Genomic DNA, 26,710 nt, shown 5'->3' on the forward strand with positions numbered 1-26,710 from the left:
CTGCTTAATGTGGCCTTATATACTTCTTGTCATAATATAGTCACGTGTGTGAGTCCTTATAATTAGCAGGGAGAAGATGTGACAGAAGAATCTTACTTAATGTGAGCACGCTCAGGTACTATTACTTAATGATGGATGCCAGAACAGAAGGTGGCACCTTGGGTAACAATACAGGAGTAGAGAGAGGATGTTTTATCAAAAGAAACATCAATGACACCGACATAAAAGGAATTTATTTTTATTTTGAAACACAAAAAAATGCAGAAAAAAAATGATGCTCCTATTCAACAATTTATCAGTAGCTACAACATTGCCACTATGTACAAAATATCCAATGATAAATGTGCTACACATATAAAAATACAGTATGCAATACGATATGTACAATGTGCAAAACATCTGGCATTCGAACATCATGATATGGAATTGATCGCATGGGGTGCAAACTGCAAATACAAAGGCATCAAAAAATCTCATAGAAAGGCAATCCATGAATGGGCCCCTGGACAAAGTCACATTCAGATCTACAGGGGTTTACAGAGGCAGCGCAGTCATGTCATTTTAAAGCAGCGAGCGACCAAGAACACAGAACATCACAATAATTCTTCTGCAGACAATAGTAAAGATGGATCTAAACCATTCACTACTTTATGAAGGTATTAGGAATTCATTTTTGAGGTTTCCATGTAAAAATCCTAAGCACACGATCATCGCAATGTTTTACTTTGGCAAGTTAACTTGTGCGGCTTCATCCTCATTGTGTTTAGCCTAGTGTGTCTTACGCCATCTTGGAGAATACAGTAATTTTGGTTAATCATCTTGTCTATTTTGAAGACCATCTTTTGCCATGTCGATTCTGTGTACTGATTGCAGCTTTCTCCCGATATCACAGCAGTTCTGGTTCTTTTCTCCACCATATGAACGTCAATAAGATTCTTACTTACAGACGTCGCTATCGCAAAGTAATCCTATAAAACTCACATTGAGGATCTCATAGGATTGCATTAAAAATGGAGCTTTCGGTCTTCGGAGAGGTCACAGTGATCTGGCTAGTCTCATCGGTGCTCATATGGCACAGAAGATGACCAGGACTGCTGTGATATCGGGAGAGGCAATGATCAGTAATTATATAAACTCCTGTACTGTGTGTATAAGAAACATCACAAAGGGCGCAAATGATGACAGCTCAGGAGAGAAACTTCAAATCCCATACTGGAGCACTCAGTGATAATAGAGCATGTCTTCCATCTATCTACAAACCTGTCACTGTGAAGGACCTGGCATGTCTCTGCATTACACAGACAGCCCATTGCTGCCAACAGGCACCTTGTAATGCTTCATTCCTCCTGTGAAGGCACTGTAAGGGAATACAATAAATAATAGGGCAATCTTGTTAATTAGCTTTATATTTATATATATTTACCTATTTTCCCTAAATACCTAAAAAAAATGCTACTTTGTCATCTGTATTCCTGTGCTCTATGTTTGTGGAGCAGACTTTGTTTCTTGGTTCCTGTAGACCAGTGAACTACAATATGTGGTAAGGCTATAAATCCCAACAGGTCCCAATGGTTAGGGGCCCACAAGTTAGAGGCCACCGATGCAGACATGTAAAGGGTTGTCTCATGTTCATTTTTCAGGAAAGGTTCGCATCCCTTCCTCACGCTTGCCACTGCAGGTGGGGTGCGCTCCTGAAGACTGTTGGGTCAGACAGTATGGCTGAGCCGCTGGCCCCAATTCTGCGCTGACCCAAGTTGCTAGTGGAGGCACTTCTGCCTTGGCAGCATGGGAGAAGCCCAGACATACTGGATGCGGCCAGCTTCAGAGCAGCACCTGCAAGCTGGACAGGTCTTTGCCTTGAAGACCTAACCTTGGCTACAAATTAAAGATTCCTCCTTTCTTCAGAATGGATAGGATGTCATTTAAAAGTTGCTTGATTTTACAAGCACTTTTCAATTTTACCTATGTAATAAGATGAGACAACCCCTTTAAAGGGAATCTGTCAGCAAGTTTTTGCTATGTAAACTGAAGACAGCATGAGGTAAGGGTTAAAACACAGATTTTCTCTCTTATAAAGCTCTGTGGTTTTGTTTGCTGGCTATGATTGTTGCTTTAGCACCAGGAGCTTATCATTGCTGTGATACAGCTGTGCCTGCATGCTCGTCCGACACGCCCCCTGCTGTGATAAGCAGTTCACTGTCTATAAACTTTGTACACAGAGAGCCTAGTGTGGGCGGGGCTAGCTTCCTCAGCTCTGCTTCGCGCTAAATCTAAACACTCTGAATGTGCCAAATCAGCTGCACCCAGTAAACTAAGTGATACATCGTTGGATTCAGCTTCTCTTTGCCTACATCAGGCTGCTCTCAGAGACAGTAGAAAAAAAAACTGCTGACAGAATCCCTTTAAGGTGTTTAAAAGGTTTCTGTACATTGACACTTACACTGTGTCATATGTAGCCTGGGTTGAGATGTCAGTGTACAATGATATACAGATTTCTAGACAATACAGTCTATGGATCAGTCACAAATAAGGACTTTGGTCTCTCCACAGTCTTGTGTCCAAAGAAGTAAAGAATATCTATTCAACCCACAATCTTGGCTCTGAGGCATGGTGTGTACGTTAAAGTATTCACTTATAAAAGCACAAAATTAGTAAACGCAAGAGCCCTTTACAGATGGATGAACTATGATAGATAAACCTCTCAATGATTAGGGAATATGGTTATTATACTGTACTCTAAGGATTTTCCTTAATATAAATACACAAAAGGTGCGCACTTTGCTAAATAAGCTGACAACCCTAAGGTGATTGGAGTAAAATATCAAAACTAATGAGTATTATCAAACCAACAAACTGGCGGCATGAGCTACATCAAATCACTGCTGAATGCAAAGCTAACCATTGCTGGAGCAAGTGTAGATTGACCGATAGTCACCTACCCAGCCCAAAAAAACCCCAAAACACAGTGGCACAACTTCATCCACTTAAAGTCCCACCTTGAACGCCAAATGGGATTACTGAGGACAGGAATCTCTACACCTCACTACTGAGAATAGAATCACAATTGAAGGATCATGTGCTATAAGCTCAAAAAGTTCAGGGACTTATCTTATAACTTTTTTTTCTTGCCCCATTATTGCCATTTTAGGAAACCCTCATGGGGTTGCAGCTTTGCATCATCAGGACAGATGACAGGTTCCCTTTAAAACATTTAAAAGCCACATAGGAGAACACTAATTATATGAACTGGAAAGTAATACGGTATAGCATAAATTAGACCATATCCACCATTTCCAGAGTTTCTCCAGATTACGGATACACATACCTTACAATAGGGCCTCTTTTTAGGAGCAATTTTGACAGCCGGCTGGGGTTACTCCCAATAATACATACTGTTGGACAACGTATCACACACCATAAAAATATATACGTGGAGCTCGGCCTTATTAATATTCTTTTAGACGTCCTAAAGACTGATTGTACTAAACTGATATGAAACGAGACATTGGCCCTGATGGCTTTTTCAGCGGATACTCCGTGATCTGTAACAACATAGCTAGCCATACGCAGTCAAATATAAAGTCATGCATGGGGCGAAGGAAAAGAGACAAGGTCCTCAGTATCTATACACGAGCACAGATAAAGTCATGAATCTAAGGAGTCATTAACGATGATGTCTACATCTTAGAATCATAGAATGATAGAGTTGGAAGGGACCTCCAGGGTCACGGTGTCCAACCCCCCTGCTCAATGCAGGATTCACTAAACCATCTCAGACAGTCTCTGTTTGAAGACTTCCATTGAAGGAGACCTCACCACCTCTCGTGGCAGCCTGTTCCACTCATTGGTAACCCTCACTGTCAAAAAGTGTTTTCTAATATCTAATCTTTATCGTCTCTCTTTTAGTTTCATCCCATTGCTTCTCGTGTTTCCATGTGCAAATGAGAATAAGGATGATCCCTCTACGCTGTGATCTTCTATTTTCCAGAAACAGTGTCACCCTTAACCATGGGTTGTGCGGTAATCCAGCTCAACCCCGTGATCTTAAGTGGGGCCAAGATGCAATAACAGGCAAAGCTTTATCGTCTTGAATTGGAAGAAATAGCCCCTTTCATGTAATACCAGACCCTGCCTTTACATTTTAAAATTTCCTATAGAGAAGCAGAATGAGGATTTAACATGAGGACCATTTAATGTGATCGTGGAGATTTTTTTTAGTTACTTAAAGAACCTGAAAAATAAAAGAAAAATCCCAAATTTTTCAAAAATTTGGTATGGTGGCTAAAACTGAACGTAAGGGTTGTCACCCCAGTAGCATACTCCTGGAACCAGTGACGACAGGATGATATTTTTGCGAATCATTACTCTCCAAAAGAGTAACATGGAACCGCTTTTTTAATTTTATTCTCATGAATTAAGTCAGAAATGCCAGGCATGACTATGGCAGATTCCCCTCCTTGTAGAATTATGCCCATTATTACATGCAGAAATAGCGTGCAGCTACTCTTAGTCAAGAAAACACCAGTCTATTTTATATATTTACATCATCATCTCATTTCTCCATTGGTATATTTGCGCTTATAAGTATATTTACAAAGTTTACAACGATTCAAAAAAAAATATTCTATATACACGCCCCTTTGTAGTGGACACGTCTGAGCCCATATCCCTTTCTTCTCCCACATAATAGACTAGAATTTGATATAGTCTAGTATATCCGCTTTATATTTTGGTGCATGCCGTTTTGGGAATCCCCTCCCCCCTCCCCCCCAAAAAAAAGCCTGTGCCCTTAATTTCTAGCACGTGACCGCTCCATAAAAAACATTATTTCACACAATTCTGTACAGTATATTACAGTCAGTTTCGGAGAGGACGCCGTAAAAATCCCTTTGTTCTCAACGGTTACAAAAGGCGGTATAAAATAAAGCAAAAACCAACATGATCTGTAAAGTTTCATACAAAAAAAATAACACAAACTGCTCTGTAAAACGGATACACTGAACCTGCATTTTCCAGCAACACAAATACCCTTGTGTATTGATATGTGAACATTACTAATGTAAAATTTTGCATTTTTTTAAGAAAACAAAAAATGTATACGCTCTTTATGATGTGATAGGAAAATTGCAGTGAAATGTAGATTCTAGTAATGTAAGGTTTAGATCATGCTGCCATGACGGTTATAGCCAATTACGCTTTATGCAAAGTCTTGGCGGATCTCGTAAAGAGAGCGAACCCTGAACCAGTCAGTGCTTTGCCGGGTATTTTTGTTGGCTCAGCCTGTTCACAGGAACAGTCAAGTGCAGTTACTTTAGTGGAAAAAAATGTGGAAAAAAAAACAACCATACAGACACCATCACTAATGTAGTTTGTGTACAATTACCCCAATGATCATTCTATTTTTCAATCTGCTAATGCTTTCAATCAGCATTGTTGACCTACCAGGACTGGTTACCGTTAAGGTAAGGTACAGTGTAGTGTCTCTCCCTAGTGGCCCGCCAGTAACATATTTGGGAATCCAGTGCAGTTAAAATCTGCAGATCACTTTGTCGCCTGCTGTTTGGTGTAACTGCGGCAATTACAACCATGTTCCAGCCTATATTAAAATCCCAGATCTACAGTTCACGTTTATTCCCAATGTAACTGTAAGTCGTTAGTGTCCAAAAAGTCAGTGGAGAACATGCTTGGGATAGTGGAGCTTAAGGGGGTAAGAGAAGAACCAGAACTTGTAATATCCAGCCACTCCATGTTGTCCAGGTTGGCATCTTGGAGGTCTAGGGATAAGCAGCTACTTGCAATGAATGGAGTGTCCGTGGTCTCCATTGGTGTGGGATCATGGTCCAGTATGCTGTGAAGATCATCGATTAAAGAAAATGTATCTCGGCCATCACTATGGCTTTCTAGGTGAGGAATGTTCGTTCCCGCCGGTAGAGTTCCATCTAAGAAGGCCTCCAGTTGGCTTTCTAAGCTGATAGACAGGTTGCTTGTAGGTTCCAAAGACAAAGGAGGGGCCACATGTATCTGTGGTGGCGGCCTCGATACTACCGTGTTCACCGGCATGGTGGTTACATTGGCAGTAACCGGTCTCATCTTTGATATTGGAGAAGGTTGTTCTTTAACGAGTGGAGATATTTCTGAAAGATCAAAGTAGACAAGGTTAACACTTCTAGGCGCGTCACTTAAAGAAATACATAAGGAATACTGTGTGATTTTGCTGCAGATTCACCACAGATTTTATCCCATTTATTGAAAGCGAGGAAATCTGCTGTGAAAATCCAAGACATAACTGAAAATGCCGTGGACTAAAACTCTTCAAATTGTGGATGGCATGTGGAAAAATCTCATTCCTTCTGGTACTACTGTAATAAATCCGTCCTAAAAATCCACAGCAATTCGGCACCATGTAAACATTCCCTAAAGTAGCAATAAATATGAAGTTGCACCACCTACGTCGCGGTTCCCGAAACAGACTAAGGGCATAGTCAGACGGCTGTAGATAATGGACCGAGATCAGATGATCGGACTGGCCAGCGGCTCTCCCAACCAGAGCGTGACAGCGGCTTAGAAATGTATGAAGCTGTCACATTCAGGTCGGGAGAGGCGCTGACCAGTCTGAGCATTGTGTTCTGAGCTCGGTCCAATGAAGCTGTCTGACAGCTGTCTGACTGCTTCCTAAGAGCCAGTAACGGCACCCAGTCCCAGGCAGTGATAAGGACTATATAGATGACTGTCAGATATATGTCTTTGTAGAAGATATCTCGGGGACCTCCCAAAACATTTAGGGGGCGATTCTCTCACCGGCCTTGATAAGGGGGGTGTTTTGGAGCGGACGCTCCTGATTCATTAAGAGGCTCAGGACTCTTAATAACTCAGGCGAGGCACATAGTGGGCCAATGCGTACGCCTTGCCGAAAATATTAATCCAGCCCCTGTTCCACCCAATTTTTCAGAGCTGGGGTGAAAATGTCATGAAAATGCCAAAAGTTGCTTTTTTTTTGCCCAACCTCATGTTGCGAAAAAAAAAGTGTAACATTTGAAAGTTCTTTTTTTCTGCCAGAAAAGCTTTGATGAATCACCCCCTTAGTGTATTTATGAAGGATACCAGTATCTGTTTGATCTGTTCAAATCAAGCACAGGAGTTCGGTGCACCCTTGGTGCAGCCAAACAGTTCTGGACACTTTCCCACCCACTTGTATTTCATCCATCTCTGCCCTCTTACTTGATTGACAGTACTCTCTTTAAAGGAGCCAGAGGACAGTGTAGGTGGATGGAAAAGAAGTTGGTGTGAAGATGTGCTGAGCTGTGTGGCCACAGCTGGGGTGCACTGAGCTCTTGTGCTTGGTTTGAACAGTCATTTTGTGCTGATAAACTTCTTTTAAGAAAGCAGGAGAAAAGACACTGCAGGAAAACCTATGATAATACCAAGTCTTTCTAAGGTCCTTATGGAGTTTGCAAATGTTAAATATTCTGTATAATGCAGGGTGAGTGATTCTTGTCTTTATTAGGTGCTGCCTGAATGTGAATCCGTTCCTGTGCACATCACACAAGCAGTTAGCAATAGCAGTTGTCAGACACACAATGCCTTTAAGGAAAGATCATGGACAAAGCGCTCTGTTGTTTTCCAGATGTATACATTTATCCGGATCCAATTTTAAACAGAATATCCTCCTAGACAATAAAACCTTTTCTCAGAGTCTGATACTAACCGGCACTTGTATTCCCAGCAGTGATAAATTACCGACAACCAGCCTTCAACGCTAATAGGTTTTCCAAACTGGAGGAGTCATTTCTTTGTATGCCATGGGAAACATACAGCACTTGTATTGTTATCGTGTATAGAGCTGAACAAAGCTTTAAAGTGGCGCCTAATCCTCGGGAAACATGGAACATAGTAAATCAACACTAGATATATAGATACCGTATAGCTGCAACGTGAACTTCTGAGGGGCTGCATATATGGGAGGAAATTAGGTGTATGGAAAAATACATTGTCTACAGATTTACTGGAAGACGTTGTCCTGTACGCCATAAAGTTCATTCCTTGATATATATACTCTTACATGTGCATTTTATTAACCCATTTATCTTTTATATAGTAAAACAATTTTGCAGTTTAATTGGATCAAAAATAAGGGCAATATCAAAAGAGCCCTGAAAGACCCCGAATTGTCCATGCTAGTAAATACAGTAGGGTATTCACCATAGGCTTCCTTTATCAGAACTCCGCATTGTGATGTTCCTCGTTATTCTTCCTGGTAAAGTATGATTAATTATACAACTGGGTGTCACCAATCCCCTCTTCGATGTCTCTACACACTCGGACACCGTCGGTACTAATTGGACAGTGTCAACGTGTAGGGATCATAACTAAGGGGAGAGGAAGACCTAATTGTCAATTTTGGGGATAAGTGGACAACACCATAACTCTGGGTTTCCCCAGAACTACTAATTGGGGGCCTGATTGGAAACACTTGTCAGTGTGTGGTCCTATTCATAGTGAGGTGACCCGGAAGTCTGGATGTCTCTGATGATCAATGGTTTTTGGAAAAGTGCTGCTCAGCCTAGAGCAGGGGTCCCCAACTCCAGTCCTCAAGGCCCACCAACAGGTCATGTTTTCAGGATTTCCTTTGCATTGCACTGGTGATGCAATTATTACCTGGGCAAGACTAAGGAAATCCTGAAAACATGACCTGTTGGTGGGCCTTGAGGACTGGAGTTGGGGACCCCTGGCCTAGAGGAGCTCACTAAGATCCATGAACAACCATGTCATACAAGTTCCAATCAAGACTTCATCTTCTCTGCCTCATAGAACGGGTCCTTTCATGTGACCTCCCTTTTAGGGCTGATCCAGACGTCCATCCAACACGGTCCAAGCATGGACCGCAATGCACAGACTGACCGATGGTCTCCTGACCTGAGTCTTAGAAGTATATGAAGGTGTCACGCTTGGGTTGGGAGACCCACGGCCAGGCCATGTTTGGACCGTGCTGCACGGACATCTGAATCCGCCCATAGGCTGCGTTTCATCTGGAGAGAAAATAACTGCAGAAAGAGCAAAATTTAGTAGGAACCCATGGATGGTGTGAAAATGCTCACACTGATGGTCTCGAAATAGAGGAGGAATAAGAAGAGATTTTAAGATAAAGGGATATGGTAACTAATTAGGGAAAAGGTGCATTGTACGTGAATACCTGAGCAGAAGGAAATTCATCGTTTGTTTTCATAATATATATCTTTTTTCCATTCATTTACTCTGAAAAGAGAGACTTGTACTGGGCCGAGGATGTGGTTGAAATCCAAACGGACGGCTGGCTATCAAATGTTAAATCTCAGCACTCTCATTAACATCACTGTTCTCTGACAGCAAGATGAAACAGAGCTCAAAATTGACCGCTTGCCATGAAAATAATCAGCCTCCGCTTTCTCCGCTGAGTATTGTAATGGATTCTCAAGCTGCAGGTCTTCGCTCCGTCTCCCTTAGGTGCTACATATAAAAGGGAAATGATGTCATGAGCCACACGCACCCATTAAGTGCTGCGAGAGTCTGCACTAAATCTCATCTTCCTTCAAAGACAGAAATAAGATGAACTGGAGAGAAAAATGGTATTAAACCCATCTACCAAAAATGCTAACACTGACAAATTTATAGTGAAGCCCATAAAGAGCTGCGCTACCGAGGAGGATCTGGAGAACGCAAAGCCAGGGAGCATTACTGGTAAGGACACCGTGCTCCGACATCCGAGTACAACCACAGTCACGTACTTCACTAAATCTGTAAAGAACACAGGCTAAGCTCCCGTTTTACAAGACATTTTTTAAATGTGGATTTTAGGTGGAACTAAAATGACTATAAGCAATGTTTTTAGCCAGCAACAATTTTGCAAATGTCATTACTATGCTCTAAAACCCAAGCAATGATGATGCTACTCAAAATCTTAAAGGGAATCTGTTTGAAAATCTATTGACACCTTTATATATTCTATCTGTTGCTGCATTCCCAATTAGCATTTCTATTTATATGCATATGAAGCAGTAAGTGCCCCCGGGGCACTGACAGCTTCATTTGCATATGATTGAAAATTACAAATGCTGGAGATAGCAGCAACAGATAGAAGATATAAAGGTGTTGATGGATTGAGATTGGGATGGGGAATGGATGGGGATGGATTGGGGAATAGATCCCTTTAATGCTATTTCACCAGTGTAATGATCTCAAGGCTATTGTCATCATATTCTGTGGTACTACAACTCCTCCTAGGCTATTAGTGGAAGCTTAGAACCCTAGTTTCTCAAAAGCTACAGAGGTATAGGAAGATGTTTACTGCTCTACATCATTTTCATGCTAAACAAATGGTATAGCACCTGCAGTCCACCATTAAATGAGTGTGAGCATGTAAGTATCTGTTACGCAGGCCACTCGCACACCTCCTGCATTGGCTTATTCCGGTTTTGTCTCATCTGTTATCACCCCGGCTTGCCTTTGCCTTCTCGTTTATCCTGATCTCTTCACTCCTGACCTTGGCTACTAATTCTGAACCTGTGCTGCCTGCCACAACCTCGGACTGTCTTGACTTTTGTCTCGCCCCATTGTGCCACGGGTAAGCCCGACACGTGGCACAATGGGGCCACACTCAACAGCTTTACAGTATCAATGCCAACAGTGGGAAAAGCTGCCATGAATATTGCTTGTGCCCGTTATATGACATATGAGCGCTCTCAGCAATGCAGAATTTTCCAACAGCGGGATGTGCATAGGAAACAGCTATATTGTTAGTATAGTGCCCTGAGGATAATGCTGCCTATTGCTGCATGCACTCGACACGCCACCCAATGTAATGCACATTGGGCGTGACGCAGGGCAGAGATTCAGACACATGCAGCAAAATCGTGCAGATGGTGGTAATTATGGTGGATGCAGGTTTAGATACATGCAGAAAAATTGTGCAGATACTGAGCATCATGGTTTGTGGCCCAATACCCCATAAAGGTAAATACATATACTGGTAAAAACCAGTGTAGGAGCTGACCGATGAGATCTACCAGGACAATGCTCGGCCTTTGCCTACTATTAATTTTGATAATTCTTGTTCTTTGGTGATGGTGTCATCAATGTTTATGAAGCTTCAGTTTTTTTATTTTTTTGCTTCAGAGGCTTAAAGTATTCAAACTTGTTACAGCCGGTAGAAACTCTTAAAGGGAATGTGTCGGTAGGATCAAACCTCCTAAGCCGTCTATATGGGCATGTAGGTTATAGGAAGCGGAATAAAATGATACTTTGATATCTGCTTTGAGGTGGGCTCCGGCGGTGAGCCCACCTCAAAGCTGCGACATGTCAGCTGTTTTGTACAGCTGACATGTGCGCGCAATGAGCGCGAGTGGAATCGCGATCCGCCCGCGCCCATTAACTAGTTAAATGCCGCCGTCAAGCGCTGACAGCGGCATTTAACTAGCGCTCCCGGCCGCGCGGCCGGAGGTGCTCGCACTGCGGACCCCCACTCACATGATCGGGGGTCAGCAGTGCATCGCCATAACAACCAGAGGTCTCCTTGAGACCTCTATGGTTGTTGATGGCCGATTGCTTTGAGCGCCACCCTGTGGTCGGCGTTCAAAGCAACCCTGCATTTCTGCTACATAGAGGTGATCTGTACTTCACCTCTATGTAGCAGAGCTGATCGAGTTGTGCCTGCTTCTAGCCTCCTATGGAGGCTATTGAAGCATGCCAAAATTTAAAAAAAAAAGTGATTAAAAATATAAAAAAAAATAAAAAATATATAAAAGTTCAAATCACCCCCCTTTCGCCCCAATCAAAATAAAACAATTAAAAAAAAATCAAACATACACATATTTGGTATCGCCGCGTTCAGAATCGCCCGGTCTATCAAAAAAAACAAAGGATTAACCTGACCGCTAAATGACGTAGCGAGAAAAAAAATCAAAACGCCAAAATTACGTTTTTTTGGTCGCCGCAACATTGCATTAAAATGCAATAACGGGCGATCAAAAGAACGTATCTACACCAAAATGGTATCATTAAAAACGCCAGCTCGGCACGCAAAAAATAAGCCCTCACCTGACCCCAGATCACGAAAATTGGAGACGCTACGGGTATCGGAAAATCGCGCATTTTTTTTTTTTTTTTTTTTTTAGCAAAATTTGGAATTTTTTTTCACCACTTAGATAAAAAATAACCTAGACATGTTTGGTGTCTATGAACTCGTAATGACCTGGAGAATCATAAAGGCAGGTTAGTTTTAGCATTTAGTGAACCTAGCAAAAAAGCCAAACAAAAAACAAGTGTGAGATTGCACTTTTTTTGCAATTTCATCACACTTGGAATTTTTCTCCCGTTTTCTGTTACATGGCACGGTAAAATCAATGGTATCTTTCAAAAGTACATCTCGTCCCGCAAAAAATAAGCCCTCACATGGCCATATTGACGGAAAAACAAAAAAGTTATGGCTTTGGGAAGGAGGGGAGCAAAAAACGAAAATGAAAAAGCGGAAAAAGCTCCGGGGGTGAAGGGGTTAAACACTATTTGCAGTTATATTCAGAAACATGGTGGCACGGAGGATAATTCATATTGTACTTGTGTGAATAGCTTTACTCTAAGCTAATCTGTTGCGCCATAGCAGTGATTGATCATTTTATTAAAAAATCCCATGCAAAATTGACAGAAACTGTATATTCAGGCCAACAAAGACTTCTAAGGGTTAACAGACTGCAGCAATGCGTTCTGCATACAAAAGACGGCTGCTTTGCCTTCTCGATTCATGGTTTAATTTTCCTTCAGCTGTTACTTATTTAAGTTTGGCTCCGGTCTCCGAGTCCTCGGCCAATATGCCGGTAACACAAGTCTGTCATTCTCCTATCAGCAGAGCTGCTCATTGAAAGTGACTGTCAAGAAGCTGAGGTCGTGCTGTGGGCTCCTGACGGAAAAGTGCAAAGAAAAGAAAAGAACCCTGGCACCCGCAGAAAAAGTGTCCTGAAGACCATTGCTCTAGACTTCAAGGGCTATGTTCACACCTTGCGTCGGGTCCCTGCGGGTTCTCCCGCAGCGGATTTGATAAATCTGCAGGGCAAAACAACTGCGGTTCTCCCTGCAGATTTATCGCGGTTTGTTCCGCGTTTTCCGCTGCGGGTTTCCGCCTATACTATAGATGCTGCATATGCAGCAATATGCAGCATCAATAGTAATGTTAAAAATAATAAAAATTGGTTATACTCACCCTCTGATGTCCGGATCTCCTGGGCGCTGCACCCGGCGGTCCGGTTCCAAAGATGCTGTGGGAGAAGGACCCTTCGTGACGTCACGGTCATGTGACCGCGACGTCACCGCAGGTCCTGGTCGCACAGCAACTCTGACCGGACGGCCGCGTGCAGCGCCCAGGAGCTCCGGACATCAGAGGGTGAGTATAACCAGATTTTTTATTTTTTAACCCCAAATATGGTTCCCAGGGCCTGGAGGAGAGTCTCCTCTCCTCCACCCCGGGTACCACCCGCACATTATCCGCTTACTTCCCGCAACGTGGGCACAGCCCCATGCGGGAAGTAAGCGGTTCAATGTATTCCTATGGGTGCAGAATCGCAGCGATTCTGCACAAAGAAGTGACATGCTGCGGGTTGTAAACCGCTGCGTTCCCGCGCGGTTTTTCCCGCAGCATGTGCACAGCGGTTTGCGGTTTCCATAGGGTTTACATGTTACTGTAAACGCTATGGAAACTGCTGCGGACCCGCAGCATCAAAATCGCGGCGGTTCCGCGGTAAAAACCGCTAAGTGTGAATATAGCCCAAGAGTTCACGATTAATTGGTAAGAGCTCTGCTGTCGGATCTTTCGGGAGATCTGTAAAGTCTCAGCTTGAAAATCATAATGTTATGCTGGGAAGATCCAGAAGTGAGATATATCACAGCGAATAGATGTTTTCTGTCCAAAAAAACATGCTATTAAAAAATAAAGTCGACACTCCACAAGGCTTCCTGAGGGGCGTCACTTGGGAGTTTTTTCCCCCCACAAATTATTAAAAATTAAAAAATTAAACATCAGAAATCAGTAAAAACAAGGGTTTATTTGACATGCCGTACAATACAGTGATCAGTAAGTGGTGAAAAAAAAAAAGTTTTTTTCTGCATTAAATCCTTAGAAAAAAAAAACTTACGCTAATGTATCTGAATGGAAACCCCATATAATGACACTTACGTAAAGGTAAAAATTTATGGATGTTACAACTAGGAATCACTGGAAAAAAAATAATTGTCTGAACATGTGCATCACGAGAATGTCGTTGTGTGTATATGTGTTTAATGTGTACATGCGCATGTATTCAGTATCAGCATACGCACATTTTATCACATTGTTCCTAATGTGAATATGTATGTAAATGTGCATGTGTTTATACTAATGGGGAGGGAGTCCAGACAGGAGACCCTCGCTGTCAGTGTGGCCCCCTGATGACTTATTGTACTGATCCCGGGTTACAATCTACAGTACAGACCAGAGCTGCAATCTTCTGGCAGACGTTGCATAGTCTACAAGCGCGGCCAGCATCTGAGCTGCTATAAAATGGAAGGGAAGGATTGTTTCTTATATCGGATTACTTCAATGTGTGTTAATGTAAAGACCGACCTTCCCAAAAATGCAAATTAGTAAGGAATGCTGGGAGACTTCAGCTCTAATGTTTGCAGAATTGTTAACGCAGCTTTGGACAATATTACAGGCTGTAACTCAAGACGACAAGTGAGGCAAAGTCTATATAAAGATGATCTACTTTTACTGTAGAAAACTAGTTAGCCAGCTGACAAGGCCATGCTTCTTCTTACCTCCACTTTTGATGAGGATGTCGAACAGGTCATCCATCTGCTGGCTATGTGCGTTCGGTGCCTATATGGCGATATAAGTAAGACACATGAAATAGACTGGAGTAGGAACCACATACCGCATAGCAGCCACACACGTATAAGCAGGATAACAATAGTATTTATAGACACAAAAATGTTTTTGACCCCAACAGGAGTCACCGGAGTCCACTGCCCGGCTGCTCTCTGCTAATGTCACTATGTGAGTTGGTACGAATCGTTTTTCAGCAGTCACTCCAGAGTCCAGGTCAGTATTTTCTGGCCACTAGATGGGACCTCATGAACCACCTCCTACCTCCTGGCGTTAGCGCCTCTTCTATTGGTTAGCAAGCCTGGTATGATGTCACCTGTGCGTTACGACAACGATGACATTATGACAGGCCCGGCTAATCAAAAGAAGAGTCCCAGATGCCAGGAGGTAGCTCTCAGGGCTATCATCCAGCAGTCTCAGTTTACTGATATGGTCGCTCAACTTGGTCCTGGAAATCAATCTATCTATGCATGACATAGATGTGAGGGTCCAGCAGCTGGCTGCCACGCGTGTTTCATCTGATGTGACACTGGATAACATGTCATCAGTGAGATGAGCGGAGTTCAGAACTGTACATTAAGTATCTGACCACTAGAGGGAGCATAATGTCTGAGTTATTATAGAGATAACGTCGATGTACACCACTAGAGGAAGCATAGTATATAAGAGGTTATAAAGATAACAGCAGTGTACACAACTAGAGGGAGCATAGTATATAAGAGGTTATAAAGATAACAGCAGTGTACACCACTAGAGGGAGCATAGTATATAAGAGGTTATAAAGATAACGTCAATGTACACCACTAGAGGGAGCATAGTATATAAGAGGTTATAAAGATAACAGCAGTGTACACCACTAGAGGGAGCATAGTATATAAGAGGTTATAAAGATAACAGCAGTGTACACCACTAGAGGGAGCATAGTATATAAGAGGTTATAAAGATAACAGCAGTGTACACAACTAGAGGGAGCATAGTATATAAGAGGTTATAAAGATAACAGCAGTGTACACCACTAGAGGGAGCATAGTATATAAGAGGTTATAAAGATAACGTCAATGTACACCATTAGAGGGAGCATAATGTATAAGAGTTATAGAGATAAAGGCTATGTACACCACTAGAGGGAGCATAATGTATAAGAGTTATAGAGATAACGCCTATGTACACCACTAGAGGGAGCATAGTGGATAAGAGTTATAGAGATAAAGGCTATGTACACCACTAGAGGGAGCATAATGTATAAGACTGAGGCTACGTTCACATTTGCGTTGTTGTGTGTTGCGTCGGCGACGCAACGCACAACGCATGCAAAACGCATTGTTTTGTGACGCATGCGTCCATTTTTGGCCGATTGTGGACGCAAAAAAAATGCAACTTGCTGCGTCCTCTGCGCCCTGACGCTTGCGCCAAAAAAGACGCATGCGTCACAAAACGCAAGACAACGCATGTCCATGCACCCCATTGTTAAATATAGGGGCGCATATGACGCATGCGTCGCAAATGTGAACGTAGCCTAATAGAGATAAAGGCTATGTACACCACTAGAGGGAGCATAATGTATAAGAGTTATAGAGATAAAGGCTATGTACACCACTAGAGGGAGCATAATGTATAAGAGTTATAGAGATAAAGGCTATGTACACCACTAGAGGGAGCATAATGTATAAGAGTTATAGAGATAAAGGCTATGTACACCACTAGAGGGAGCATAATGTATAAGAGTTATAGAGATAAAGGCTATGTACACCACTAGAGGGAGCATAGTGGATAAGAGATATAGAGATAACGGCTATGTACACCTTCACACAGATTGTGATTTGCTTCCGAAATACAAGATTGTCAACTTCCTAATTAGTCTTCATTTATACATTTCTATCAATTTGCTGCCGCAGTGACCATAAGTCTCATCTAGAAAAAAAAGACACAACCACACCAGGTGAGCACCACTGGGGATGTTCTTTTGTTACTGTCTAACCTAGATAACACCCTATTTGCGCTTTTTATCCTATATGTACCTCAAAGCTGCTCCACCCTCCTTTCTCTGTTAGAGATAAATAGGGAGGGGATTGTCCACAGATCTGTGATGGGGAAGGGAGAAAAGTATCCAAATTGTCTTATGGAAGGCACAGAGAACAAGCTGTAGTCCAGGAGAAGAGCTCATGGGAGGAAATATGTGCAATGGTGGAACTGTGTTTATGCATGAAAACCAGTGAAGACAACTTCACTCTAGACACACAAAAGCTCACATCCAGCCTGTACTGCAGGGAGGGACGCTCCCACAGGAGAAAATAAAAAACTTGGATCAGGCTGTAAAATGCATATCAGGGGGTCTGAAAATTAATAATAATTGAATACTGTGTGCAATTTTGGTAACTAAAGGTCAACACTGACATACGTAAAAATCATTTTTTCCATTTCAAAGGTGTCCATAGCCTTTAAATGTATAACCAAGTATGTTGTGCGCTACTTGGCTCCCAGTAGTGGGGGCGTAATTTTATGTTTATGCAGGAGATCTGCAGCTCTGTACCAAAAATAGCATCTTGGAAAGATGTATTTTGATTAGTGATGAGCGAACGTGCTGGGATAAGGTGTTATCTGAGCATGCTCGGGTGCTAACAGAGTGTCTTTGGCGTGCTCGAATAATATGTTCAAGTCCCCGCGGCTGCATGTCTCGCGTTTGTTCGACTACTGAAACACATCTATGGCATGCCTAACAGACAATCCCTGCATGTGTTGTGGCTGCCGAACATCCACAAGACATGGAGGCACGGGGACTGAAACATATTTTTCGAGCACGCAGAAGACACTCGCTTAGCACTTCAGCATGCCCAGATAACACCTCACCCCAGCACGTTCGCTCATCACTAATTTTGATCTCAAATCATAGCAATCGGTGGTACACAGCCGGGATATCTTGGGCTCGTTGATGTCTTACTGCAATCTGTGAAAACAAGCGTGTTACAGGAATGTTTTATTAATTTCCTTTTTTATTCTGCTTTGATGGTTTCCACTTCCGTGTGACAGAAGTTTCTAATACCTGGGCTGTGACTCACTGACACTAGCATAGAATTCAACGTATCACCTCCAAAAGCCTGTATGATTACAGCCATGGTGGAAGAGAAGGTAATAAGGCAGAAATCAGAGAGTGTACAAGAAAACAAACACACTATATGACCATGGATCAGATCACAATTTGTATTTTATAGTGCGAGGCAATGTATGTAAGTACACCAGCCTCATCAGGTCTAAGACATCTATTTAGTAACATTTGCAGTCTGTATTGTGAAATCTGATTACAGATCCACTTTAGAGTGTAAAGGTACAGTCACATTTAGCGACGCTGCAGCGATCTAGACAACGATCTCGATCGCTGCAGCGTTGCTGTGTGGTCGCTGGAGAGCTGTCACAGAGACAGCTCTCCAGCGACCAACGATGCAAAGTCCCCTGGTAACCAGGGTAAACATCGGGTTACTAAGCGCAGGGCCGCGCTTAGTAACCCGATGTTTACCCTGGTTACCAGCGTAAACGTAAAAAAACCAAACACTATATACTTACCTTCAGCTGTCTGTCCCCCGGCGCTCTGCTTCTCTGCACCGACTGTGAGCGCCAGCCGGAAAGCACAGCGGTGACGTCACCGCTGTGCTTTCCGGCCGGCCGGCGCTCACAGTGCAGAGAAGCAGAGCGCCGGGGACAGACAGCTGAAGGTAAGTATGTAGTGTTTGGTTTTTTTACGTTTACGCTGGTAACCAGGGTAAACATCGGGTTACTAAGCGTGGCCCTGCGCTTAGTAACCCGATGTTTACCCTGGTTACCAGTGAAGACATCGCTGAATCGGCGTCACACATGCCGATTCAGCGATGTCTGCGGGAGATCCAGCGACGAAATAAAGTTCTGGACTTTCTGCTCCGACCAACGATGCCACAGCAGGATCCTGATCGCTGCTGCGTGTCAAACACAACGATATCGCTAGCCAGGACGCTGCAACGTCACGGATCGCTAGCGATATCGTTCAGTGTGACGGTACCTTAATTGCAAAGGTGTAACTCATTTCCTCTGCTACTTGTCAATGCAAGAAAATTAGTATTCCGAGGTAGTTTTCCAAGGTGCTCAGATTTTGCAAACAGCCCGACATCTGCTCAATTCACAGAGTATGGAGTTGAATGCTGCTGGCAAACTTGCAGGGGGCACCTATTAAGGATGAATGGTATGTGCATGATTGACCTCTGCTCCACTCTTCAGAGCCGTCATTCTTGGGAGTGGTGGGGGCCATTGCTGATGGACCCCCAACCATCGGACACCCAACTTGAGAACACCCCTGTGAAGGGAACCTGTTAATTCTGAACCATGTGCAGCATGAATCAGATCGTGGCTGTGTGAGTGCAGCCAGATTATGTTTCCCACTGAAAAGCTCCAGGGGACCATAGCGGGAGACACAACTAGTCCAGTGTAGTCCCCCCCATACAGCCTGTCCTTTCTCTGCTCCAGGTAATGGACGGGTCTCTCCCTATGTACACACATCTCACGGAGCGGACTGGGGGCCGCAAAGGACTAGTCAGGCCTCTCCCCATAGTCCCCGGCAGGTTTTACAAACTATGGCCCCCGATTCAGCAAAGCAGTTTAAACCACTTTGAAAAGACGTAACATTTCTGCGCAACTTTGAGTTATGTAAAAATAGTGTGACTTTTGGCATTTTCATGCCGGTTTCTTCAATCTTGGCCAATATGGGCAAAGCTGTGGCAGAATTGGGGCGCAACGCCACAGCTTGTCTAATTCATGGTGAGCTGAGGGGTTCCTTACTCCAGAAATGCTATGCCAGTCCCTGACTGGAGTAAGATTTGGGCGTACGCCTATTGTCAGACGCTCCTGATTCATTAAGAGACGTATCTCTCTTAATGAATCAGGAGGGTTTGACTCCATCTCGGCCCCTCATCAAGAACGACGTGAAAGACGTACCTGGCTGCAATCACGCTGCTTGTGGTTAGGGCAGCAGGAGTCTAGTAACAAGTTCCCTTTAACCTTGTACTTATGGCCCCATTACAGAGGAGAACAGCGCCACCTCATGGCCAAAATGTGACACTGATGTCAAACTTTACTATTGTCCAGAGAAATAATATTTGTGTGCTCCTTGCTTCATAGATAAAGTACAAGATGGGTTGTGGAAGAAGCATGCCTATTGGAAATGGACGAATCTCCTAATAATCAGCGGTAGCGCCTGTGCTGAACATGGAGTCACTTCAGTGATATGTCTGCAGTGTAACCCACCTCGGTGTGCGGCTGAGGCTGAATATTACGAGCCTGCTTGATGGCCTCTTCATAACGAGGAGGGTCTTTATTTTTAGAAGCTGAGCTGTTGAACCCAGAATGCTGGACGATGTATTGCTGGGACGGGGATGCGGGGTTGGACTGCGGAAAGAACACAAGGACAAGTGCAATATATTATCTGACAACGCGGACTGGAATCCTGGGACAGAAAAAGAGGAAAACAAATGGCAGGGAAATAAAATCACTTTTATTACACAGTCATCCTGCTCCAAATCTCAATAAACCTAGAACAGTTTTTGGCTTTAACATTTGGATACCCGTTTTATTAGTAAATGAGCATCGGCACCAGACAAGGCTGCAACAATCCGGGGGTCCTGTGAAGGGGTATCCAATGTCCAAAGAAAAATGGCAATATATGTATACAACGGAAAAATAAATGCTTCTCACCTCTTCTACCCTCGAGGCTCCAGTAAAGAGACACGGGGGGTTCTCCTTTATTTTTTTTTGAGACCAGCATGTTATCATTGCAGCCAGTGTCTATAGCAGTCACGTGCCGTACTATTGGTATGATGGCTCGGTTCTCAATCACCGAGGGAAAGAGGCACATTTTTATTTTATTTAACATAACTTTTGCTGTTGTTTTAATTCATTTTTTTTGTTTGTAGAAAACGGATCTCATTAACTGTAGAACCCTGTACACACAGCAGTTTGACTCCTAACATTTGCAGCTGCAAATTTACTGAAAATGAAGTTATACCCTCAGAGTATACCGCTGGTTTCTAGGGAGCTTTGGTCCCGATTCATCCAGACTGGTATTTTGTGAGTCGGTGAACGGTGCGCTGAAGTGTGATGTGACAAATTCTCTGCCCAGTTTTGATAAATTTGCCGGAGTTGGCATAAAAATGCCAAAAGTTGCAAAATTTTTAATCAACTACTAGTTGCGAAAAAATGTGGTGACAATTCAAAAAGTTTTACAGCAGAATTTTGGCGAAATTTTCCCCAAATTCTTCATCTTGTAATAATAGAATCTGTGCGGGAACTCCTTGGGTACACTAACATTTTGGGTTATCCCCATTATGAGAAGTTATCACCTATCCATATAACTGATCTTGAGAACAGAGCCCCCACTGAATGGAGCGGTGGCACCACTCCTCCATTCATTCTCTATGCTTTTTCAGGCAGTCTTGTGCACCACCACCCCATTTATTTTTACGTCTGGCCACCGCACCAGTTTCCAATCTTGGGATCAGTGGGAGACAAAGTGGTCGGACCCCTAATTTTATTCCCAGTGGGAATAACCCTACCAAAGGGGTCTTGTGAAGTTGTGTCTTCATGAGTGCACTGCTCCCCTGCCTCCTGGGGGTGGTGCACTTATAATAACTGACAGTTCTGACCAGCGCCATGTTTGCACCGTTGGCCCGAACAGTGCACTCTTTCCTGCTTGCTGTAAGCAGGGGCACTTTTTTCCTCTGCAGCATCGGAGGAGCACTGTTGCCCTGAAGCAGGCCAGACCCATACACCTTCAAAGCATTTCTAGGAGACAGGCCACTGCCGATGAACTGCAGAGGTGGCTGGTAACCAAGGCAACAATCAATACACTATAGAATCCAGAATCCCTCCATTCTTGAGAACGCAAATGATTTTTAATAAGAGTTAAATTGTAAAGTTGTTTGCTTTTGCAATTCTACCCATTTAAGAAGAGCAGACGAGCACTTTTTAGCCTGAGTAATGGGATCTTTGCTCATGTCTAGGAGTGAATTTGCGAAAATTTCACAACCGAGGACAATAAATGCACCTGCATGTTAGATACCAACCTTGTGAAGGGTCGTCGGCCCGTTCTGTACTGGGGCCGCTGGCTGTGTTCTTGCCACCTGGGAAGTAGTCAGTGCATTATTGTTGAAGGATGGAGGAACTGTAGTGACAGGGTTGGGTTGATATGAAAATACGTTGTTTGACGTTGCAGGTGGACAGACCTAAGGATAAGAATTACAACGCAGACATTTATCCAAAGCCATAGACAAGCTTGTGTATTAGGCTGGTTTCACACTTGCGTTTCAAAACGCATGCGTTTAAAAAAAAAAACCGCATGGTGAAAAAACGCATGTAAACGCGTGCAAACGCTGCGTTTTTTTGACGCGTTAACATGCGTTTTATCATGCGTTTGCGTTTTTTAAACGCATGCAGATAAATGTGTGACAGCTGCCAATCATCAAAATAAAGTAAAAAACCCACTATAAACAGAAAGATCTAGGGTTAGGGGTAGGGATCCTAACCATACCCCTACCCCTAACCCTAAAGGGATCCTAACCCTACCCCCCTAAAGGGATCCTAACTCTAACCCTACCCCTAACCTTAAAGGGATTAGGGGTAGGGTTAGGGGTAGGATCCCTTTATCAATTTTATGGTGTGGGGTGGTTTATCAGTGTGTTTTTTTGTTTTTAAAAATGCATGCGTTTTTAATGCATGCAAACGCATGTGGATAAAAACGCATGTGTTTACATAGACATCAATGCATTTTTTTGCGGCAAAAAAACGCATGCTTTTTTTTGCGGCAAAAAAAACGCCGCTAAAAATACTACATGTTGCATTTCTGCAACACAACGCATGCAGAAAAAAACGCATGCGTTGCAAAAACGCGTCAAAACGCATACAAAAAAACGCATGCGTTTTTAATGTTAAATATAGGGGAAAAAACGCATGCGTTTTTTACCGCAAAAAAAAAAAAACGCAAATGTGAAACCACCCTTATATTGGTGCATATTAAAGGGGCTCTCCATCTACATTTATACAAAACCAATTAGTAATCCAGACGGGAATTATTAGTGGGATGGATGCTGCATGGAGGCTTAGGGGCATTTCTGGACTAGTAAACTAGACTCTCCTACAATACATACTCAGCAGGAGAGTGACCGGCCGCGTGAATCAGACAGGAGGCCGTATACAAAGTACGACATCACTGTGTAACGCTGTGTACTAAATAACTGTGCACTGTCTCCCCCTGCTGGACAGAACGTGTAAGACATTTTTCATGGAAACGAAGAACAGAAAAATATGTTAGCAGGTAATTATAGGAGTATGCAAAGTGCCTTGTATGTACAGTCTCAATGCATCACAAACCTTTCTGGGTTGCGGATTCTGGTTGAGCATATGTGGTGTAAATTTCTCTTGTGCCACCGATGCCGGCGGTTTCTGAGAGGCCGATGCTTGGACCAGAGTAGCAGGGGTAGAGTTCATGATTGAAGGCTGAGATGTACTTGGTGCTTGTGGCTGAGCCTATGGATTATATGCAGACATGAATGTAGGAGAGATTGCAGCAGAAAATGCCTCTTAATAGTTACATGCAATTCCTGCTCTGATACAAATCAGTTCTTCACTAAAGAGAATTTATCAGTAAGAGTCGGCCTCCTAAGCCGTCTATACGGTCATAGGAAGCTGAATAACAGGACACCTTCATATCTGCGATTCAATGTCTTATTCCAGAGAAATCCACAATTTTCTTAATATGTAAATGAGCTATTAAGATCTATGTCCAGCCCAGAGATCTCCTGAGAGTCCGCCTCCAGAGATTATTATAAATGAAAGGAGGCTCTACAGTGAGATCAGGCTGTCAGTCATTACAGGTCTCACACTGGTAATGCTTCCTTGTAATGCGATGAACTAACGTGCTTGGATAAGGTGTTATCTGAGCATGCTCGAGTGCTAACTGAGTCATGCTCGAATAAAATGTTCGAGTCCCCGCGGCTGTTAGACAGCCTCAACACATGCAGGGATTCCCTAACAAACAGACAATGCCTGCATGTGTTTCGGCTGTTGAACAGCTGCAGGGACTCGAACATATTATTCGAGCACGACAAAGACACTCAGTTAGAACTCGAGCATGCTCAGATAACACCTCATCCCATGTATGACCAATAGTAAAGTGATTCCTATTTTGGACTTACTCCCTTTCATTGGAGGAAGGGCTTATTGTAGATTTTTGCTTCCTTGGTTGAAATTCGAGACAAACATGTACCATAGATGGATCTGCTGCGGATTAAAAACCTGCACCACACGACAATTTATGGGGGGGGGGGGGGGGCGGGATAATTTACCACAATGTCTGGATGCATTCTGGTAAAAACTGATCTCTTCCTCTGAATAACGCAATGGATTTTCTACTGGAAAATCTGGAGAGAAAATCTGCAGCCTTTCTGCTACATGTGAAAGCAGCCTTAACAAAAACATGAAGAAAGACCTCAGAGAGGATATAAACGCGGTGACGGCGTGTGGATCCTAGAACGTTGTCTGACTCTACAAAATAACATTTGGGGCAGCCAATAGATTTATTACATAGAGACCTGACCTGGCTGTGGAGAGTGACTGAGCATGTGGGACTCCCAGCATTCAGCTTATTACATGGACCTGCACATTGCTATGCACTTTGAACACCAGGTGGCGCCATATTATATAAAAAATGTCCTTACACTTTGCTGGATTTTTTAACGGGCTTATTTCAGGACTATATTAATGTTTTACCATGCTCCTATCAACTAACAGGTAAAGCATGCAGTTGCCAACTACCTGCCTATTCTGCGAAGTGCAGATCTCTGCTGGCACAGAGCGGTCACTGACCACTCATGCTGGCAATTTTGCGGCTCCTGCTGATGTCGCCCTGGTAGAGCGGCAGCTTCTATTCTGTCGATGATGACTTTGACTGCCAATGTCATACTGATTAACGGTCGGCTCCCCGCTGCCAAACTGCGGAAAGCCAGCTGTCAATCAGCATGAGATCGGCAGTCAAGCAACGTCGACTGAGCCGCCTGAAAGAAGAGCAGCTCTGTTAAAGTGGAGCAGCTACATAGCAGGCAGGAGCGGTCAGTGACTGCTCGGATATCACGCCGGATGGGAAAGGCAGGTAGTTACTAACTAGTTTTTGTTAAAAAAAAAAAAAAAATTATATATTGACGTGCAGATGACCAACATTACATCACACAGAATCCTAGGATACATGTGATCTAAAAAGATGATCTTTTTCAGTTTTACCAGAACTGTTGAGGGCAATATTACCTAAATGTGTCGGCTGAGAGGATCGGAACCATAGAAATATACTATATTAGGGTTTGGTACTATGAAGCATAGAAGACCCACCTGGACCATGGACAGCTGCATGGCATTGGCGGTTTTGATGGAGACAGGCAGCAGGATCTGGGCCGTTGGTGTAGTTAGTAGCGCCTGAGGCTGAGCCACCACTGCAGCTTGAGGTGTCCTTTGAGATGTCACGTAAAACTGCTGGATGATATTTTGGTGTTCAGGGTTGGCTAAGGGAACCTCATGTTTGATGACTACAGTGTTGTTGGCAATGATGCTCTGGCCGCCAGTGGTCACTGTGGGCTGTCCTATCAAATGACCGCTCAGAACTGTCGGGGCAGAGTTCTGGCAGTCAAACATGGTTTCCTCCTTAACTTTCGCATTAAAATGCTTCTGATCCAGATTTAGCAGGACGTTGGGGCCTGGTTGCTGCTGGCCACGCTTTTCCACCTCCAGCTGCATTTTTAGCACTTCTACAAGTTTCTGCTCCTGTTCTAGTTTCCGTTTCAGCTCCTCGATCTGCTTTTCCTTTTCTTGAAGCTTGCGGTCCTTCTCTGCGGCATCCAGATCCATGTTTGTAGTGGTCGCGCTGCCCATGCTATCCTCGTTCACATTGATCTTCATAGGTGAGGTGTTCATAAACTGGGAAGGAGACACCATGGTCATAATGTCGGCAAAAGTGTCCGTCATGGTGCTGTCTTCAGTACTGAAGTTGGATTGTTCGGAAGGGGCTGGAGACATGGGGAGCGGAGAATTGATGCCATCCAGTGTGGTCTGGTTGCTTCCATTTGAGATGGAGGATACGTCTGAAATCAGACTGGGTGCGGAGATACTGACCGCAGCAGCGGTAAATGCCATGGTGGCGTCATCCGCAGCACTGGTGCTGGGAGTTGTAGTGGTGGCAGTGGGGTTTACAGATGTGGCACTATTAGCACTAACTCCATTATTGTTTAGATCCTGGTATGGCTTCAGACGTTCAATGAGATCGGTTTTGGTCCCGGACACTGGTAAGCCTCTCAGTTTCAACTCCAGTTTAAGTTCTGCAACCTAAAGCACAATAGGATGTAAAGCAATAGTAACTAAAAAAGTAACCAAGGTTTTACTACTCCATGTATATTCCTAGTAGTCCTATACTACCTTACTCGGTCCTTCTATTACATGTCCCTCAGGCTTAATCCTGAGTGATGGGAGATTGCATTATGTATAGACCTGGCTTAGTTTAACTATGGCAACCAGAAAAATATATATGCGCACTTGTCCCTATAATTATGCAGGAATATCTGACAAGTCTGGTAATAATTTGTTTTTCTCTAGAGTTCCCAAAAAGCAGAATCTGAGAAGTCAGCTTATAAAGTACATTATTTAATCAGGCCTGTGAAGGAACCGGTAATACTCGCTCTGACAACTGAAGGTTTGTGGAAAGTCTTCAGTTACTAATCTCAATTCACCAATGAGTGTTAGACTTTTAAGTAAAACTAGATGTGTTGCTGATTGGAA

At 43.4% G+C, this 26,710-nt stretch overlaps 1 protein-coding gene across 4 annotated transcripts in view; it reads right to left on the minus strand.

Moving 5' to 3' along the window:
- Positions 1–222: 222 nt before the first annotated feature.
- The window catches only part of MRTFB (myocardin related transcription factor B), a 309,401-nt gene continuing 282,913 nt past the window's right edge, over positions 223–26,710 (minus strand). For all 4 annotated transcript variants that reach the window (XM_069734075.1, XM_069734074.1, XM_069734077.1 and 1 more), the window contains 6 exons: positions 25,274–26,260; positions 23,264–23,419; positions 21,961–22,119; positions 20,147–20,287; positions 14,815–14,875; positions 223–6,134 (listed from right to left, as the gene is read on the minus strand). In XM_069734075.1, coding sequence (XP_069590176.1) covers positions 5,629–6,134; positions 14,815–14,875; positions 20,147–20,287; positions 21,961–22,119; positions 23,264–23,419; positions 25,274–26,260 — 2,010 coding nt within the window. In that variant the 3' untranslated portion in view covers positions 223–5,628. The remainder of the gene's footprint in view (positions 6,135–14,814; positions 14,876–20,146; positions 20,288–21,960; positions 22,120–23,263; positions 23,420–25,273; positions 26,261–26,710) is intronic.

The sequence above is a fragment of the Ranitomeya imitator genome, chromosome 7, assembly GCF_032444005.1.
Source record: "Ranitomeya imitator isolate aRanImi1 chromosome 7, aRanImi1.pri, whole genome shotgun sequence".
NCBI classification, from domain to species: Eukaryota; Metazoa; Chordata; class Amphibia; order Anura; family Dendrobatidae; genus Ranitomeya; species Ranitomeya imitator.